The sequence below is a fragment of the Orycteropus afer genome, unplaced genomic scaffold (genome assembly GCF_000298275.1).
Source record: "Orycteropus afer afer isolate SDZICR_OR568_19922 unplaced genomic scaffold, OryAfe1.0 scaffold00092, whole genome shotgun sequence".
In the NCBI taxonomy this organism is placed as follows: domain Eukaryota; kingdom Metazoa; phylum Chordata; class Mammalia; order Tubulidentata; family Orycteropodidae; genus Orycteropus; species Orycteropus afer.
Window position 1 is genome coordinate 1,901,209 of NW_006921679.1, and position 4,680 is coordinate 1,905,888.

Sequence of the window (4,680 nt, forward strand, 5' to 3'; positions counted from 1 at the left end):
TGATTTGTCGAAGTTAATCCCTATTATTTAGTAAGAAAGAATGGATATAAACAAAATAAGTGCTCTTTTAAACTGTATTAAATTTCAGAAAATACTGTTTTAATGTGGTGAAGGTCCTCAAAAGCCAAATCAAAGGTAATGTTGACCCTCCTCAATTGGACCTACAAAGATCTGCTAGACTTGAGTGTTGTTAAGTTTTGGTTTGGTTGGTTCTTTGCTGTTGAAAACCAGAATTCACCTGGAGCATCAACAGACTAACAGCCTTCCCAGCAGGCATGTTCCAGGTGGGCCCGCGAGGAAGCGGCTTCTGGGGAATGCAGAGCATCTACACGTACACAGGCTGGCAGCCCTCAGTCTGGTCCCCAACACCTGTGTTTTCTCCATCTGTGCTCTCAGACTGAGTGGCTTCTGCTTCCGAAGGTTTGGGGCATCGGAAGGGGTAGCCATTGTCATCAAAGAACCTTCGGAAGGTGAACTCATAGAAGGCGTGCTCAGGGTGTTTGCTGTTGGCGGAGGTGAGCGTGTCCCATGCCTTGGTGCTGTCTTCGCTGGCCTCGTCCCATGGGCTTTCCTCATCCACGGGGTCAAAGTTGGAGGTGTCCATGGGATGGCTGATCTTGGGCACGTAGGGTGCGGGCTGCTTCCGGATGTCGCTGGAGAAGTCGATGGCACTGAAGAATGGGTGGGCCTTGAGCTCATCGGCCCCAGCCCTTCCCAGCCGGCTGTCGGCAGCACAGCACAGCCTGGTGATGAGGTCCCGGGCCTCAGGGCTCAGCTTGACCTGGGCAGGGATGTGGAGTGTACTCTCCCAATTTATCACCTGCAGGGACAGAGAACAATCCTTGAGTGCCTCTGCACGTGCAAGGGCAACCCACAGTGGTTCTGGACTTCTGTGTAATGACATGTTAACTTTGGAATAACAGTTAGGACAGACTTGGAAGCAACAGCTGTTGATTTGAGAAGTTATACAAAGTCACTCTATTTACCTGGGGCAGCAGAGGAAGGAGAATCTGGAATAGGAAGGAGGATATGGATTGTGGGGCTAATTGCCTCCAGGAACAACTACCTTCTTTGCCATGAGACCAGAAGAATGGGATGGTACCTGGCTACCATTACTGAGCATTTTCATCAAGGATTCCATAGGTGAATTCTGATCAAAAGGGGGGAAATGTACAAAAGAATTTCAAATTTTCATGGAGTCTATACTTTCTGGAGCCATGGAAAGTATACGAATGAACTCCTGAAACTACTGCCCTGAGAAAATCTTTAAATCTTAAAACCAAAAATATCCTCTAAAGTCTTGTTAAAAAGAAACCATAGTTTAGCTTAACTAGTAAACAATGTCTGGCTTGAGCATTATATGCTCTTTTAAGATCTATCTATATGGGATCAAATTGACAACAGTTAACTTGAAAGGTTAGATAGGAACTTTAGGGAGCAGTGAATTTATGTTAACAAAGGAAGGACAATTCAGAAAAGGAAGGTGAGAATGGTTGCACAATTAGAAGAATGTAATAAATGTCACTAAACTACATGAAGAAACTGGTGAGTTGGTGTATGTTTTGCTGTGTATATCTCAACGATAACAAAATAAATAAAATTTAGGAGAAAAAAAAAGTCACTTTAGTTTTGGTAGGTGGCTCACTGTCTGAGGCACAGGATGATAAAGCCAAATACAGACAAAAAGATACTGACTTTTTTCTATTAGAAACATTATTGAGCAAAATAATTCTGTGCTTTCTACAAAAATGAAGTAGTGATCCCTCTATGAGTTGCTTCTTTGGGTATGGCAATGGGCCTGCACTGAACCATAATGTCTCCCATTCAGGACTTAATGTGGCTGAAAGAGAGTCAACTGTGGTTTTTTTTTTTTTTTTTTTTGATATTGCAACTTCACACAGGAGAATGAAGCTGGCTGGGTCTAAGGCTTTGGCCTCATGTCATGATGCTCAGCTACTGGATGTTCAGAGATGTGTCTGTGGGGATAAAGAGAACCTATGGGACTAGTTCAAGGTTTATAATTAGAATTGGGATCAAACAAGTATAACTGACAATAGCTGGGGGTGCAGGGACAGTGGCTGAGGCATGGAGGTTGGTGGGTGTATGCATGACAGGGATAGTGTGAACCTAAACAGTTGTTTTCACTATTTCTGAGAAGCTAAAACTGTTTATACGTTCTACTTTACTTGGTGATAAATAATGAGTATGGGGAAGTGAGTCCTCTGGGAGAAGTTGAGGAAGATGGGGTTGAAAACCAAATCCTAGTCCTACATTAAGGACCTCTGGTGGCACACTGCTTAAGGCATTTGACTGGTAACCAGAAGGCTGGCAGATCAAACCCACCAGCTGCTCTGTGGAAGGAAGATGGGGGCAGTCTACTTTCATAAAGACTTACCTCCTCGGAAACCCAATGGGGGTCACTATGAGTTGGAATGGACTTCATAGCAGTGGGTTTGCTTTTGATTTGAGTCATGCATTGGGTTTAACCTCAATGCTATGTAATCTTTTTGTCAATGATTCTAAAGAAAGAGTTGCACAGTATTTAACAGTATTATAACCAGACTGCTTAATTAGGTATGCATTTTGGGGTGGGACAGGAGAGGCACTATGGAGGAAAGGAGGTAGGAGTGGTATAAAACCCAAAAAATCCCTTGTCTTCGAGTTGATTCCTACTCATAGTGACTCTATAGGGCAGAGAACAGCTCCATAGGGTTTCCAAGGCTGTGATCTTTATGAAAGCAGTCTGCCATATCTTTCTCCCATGGAGTGGCCATTGGGTTCAAACTGCCAACTTTTCTGTTAACAAGTGAGCACTTAGCCACTGTGCTACTAGGGCTCCTCACATATGGTTCCTTAAGACAAAGAAATGACGTGAGGCTTGGTGAACATAACAAAAGGTATTTGGGTCAGTCAAGTACTGAGAGAATTAACCACCAAATCACCTGCCTATAGTTTGGCAATATTAAAAATGTTAAAAATGTGCACACACTTTGACCTAGCAATTAGCTTCTAGGAACCTAACCTGAGTAAATAACATGGATAATTATGCAGATTTAGCTATAGAGAGAAGGTCAGGGTGAAAAGAAACCTAGACTAATCTAAAATGGCTTATTATAACAGACTGGTTTAGTGACAGTCTATTTATATACAACGAACCACTATATAATCATAAAAATAATACCAGAGAATATTAAATAATATAACATCATGATTTTCATCATGTCTCAGTGCTTCTAACTAGAGTAACTGTTCATGGCCCTTGCCTGGAAATACCAAGATAGCAGATAACCAATGGCATAAATAAAATTTCAGGTACACATGTACAAGAAAACTGGGTCTAACTCTTACATCTTCCCTTATCAAAAAAAACTTTTAGGGGACTTCTGGTAAGACGGAGGAATAGGCAGACAAGCAACACAGACCCTCTTTAACAAAGAAAAGAAAAAACAATTGACAGAGATACAGAAGATAATCCTGGAGCCCTGAGCTTTGAAAGAAGTAGATTAGACACCAACTAGTGGAAAAACCTGAATGAAAACATTGAGTACAGAGATGGTCAGCTACTCTGACAGGACCAACAGCCTGATTTCCAAGTGGTGTTGGGACCTGAGAATTGACTGAAAGATCAGCCCTGGTCACCAAGGGCTGCAGGGACAACTGGTCCTTTGATTAGGAAGGGAAACAGCAAGGAGGAAGACAACCTGAGCTGTTTGCTTTCCACTATCCGGAGGCGCAGCCATTTTGACTGTTTACATGTGGCAGCCATTTTGGATAAAGTGACCAAGGGCACAGCCATTTTGAATGTTTACAAGCAGTGGCCATTTTGGATATTTAAAGTGACTGAAGGTGCAGCCATTTTCAATCTTTACATGTGGCAACCATTTCGGATTTTAAAGTGATAGCATTCTCATTTGGATTCCAAGGACCTAAGAATTGTCTCTGTTTGCCAAGGTCAGCAGGGACATATGAAAGGCTAGCAAACAGGAAAGGAGAGAGGTGGTGTGTGTATAAGTGCTGTCAACTGGCGAACAGAAGAGCACAGTACCCTGCTTGCGTAGATAACATACAAACAAAACAAAGAAAACAAAAATTGTGGGCAAGTCACTCCAACATACAGTCACCAATTAAATACAAACACAAAACCTCACAATGCCTCGGAGACAACAGAGCATCACAGTCCACACAAAAAAGCAAGATAAAGCAGGAGAAACATGGGACCAGTATATAGACCCAAAACACATTACCAAGGAAGACACAGCATTGGAACTCCCTGATAAGGAATTCAAAATAATTATATTTAGGTATCTTCAATGAATTGAGAGACAGATTAAGGAAAACACAGAGAAAACCCTAGAACAATTTCAAAAGACAATACAAGAACAAAATGACAAAATAAATGAAAAATTAGAAATGATAGAAAATCTATACACAGAAATCCAGAAGATAAATGCTAAATTTTCAGAAATAGATAAGACACTGAATGGCCAAAGGAGCAGAACTGAATCAATGGAAGACAGAATTAGTGAGACTGAAAGCAAATAACTGAATAATTCTTTGGAAAGGGATCAATCAGAAAAAAAGATCAAAGCAAAATGAAGAAAGCCTAAGGTTCATGTGGGATACCATCATAAGGAATAACCCATGTGTAATTGGAACTTCAGAACAGGAAGAGACAAATAA

General features: G+C 41.5%; 1 protein-coding gene across 1 annotated transcript in view; it reads right to left on the minus strand.

The window, feature by feature from the left end:
• Positions 1 to 325: 325 nt before the first annotated feature.
• The window catches only part of LATS2 (large tumor suppressor kinase 2), a 116,709-nt gene continuing 112,354 nt past the window's right edge, over positions 326 to 4,680 (minus strand). Inside the window, exon 7 of the mRNA XM_007942529.1 lies at positions 326 to 820. Within this exon, the coding sequence (XP_007940720.1) occupies positions 326 to 820 (495 nt within the window). The remainder of the gene's footprint in view (positions 821 to 4,680) is intronic.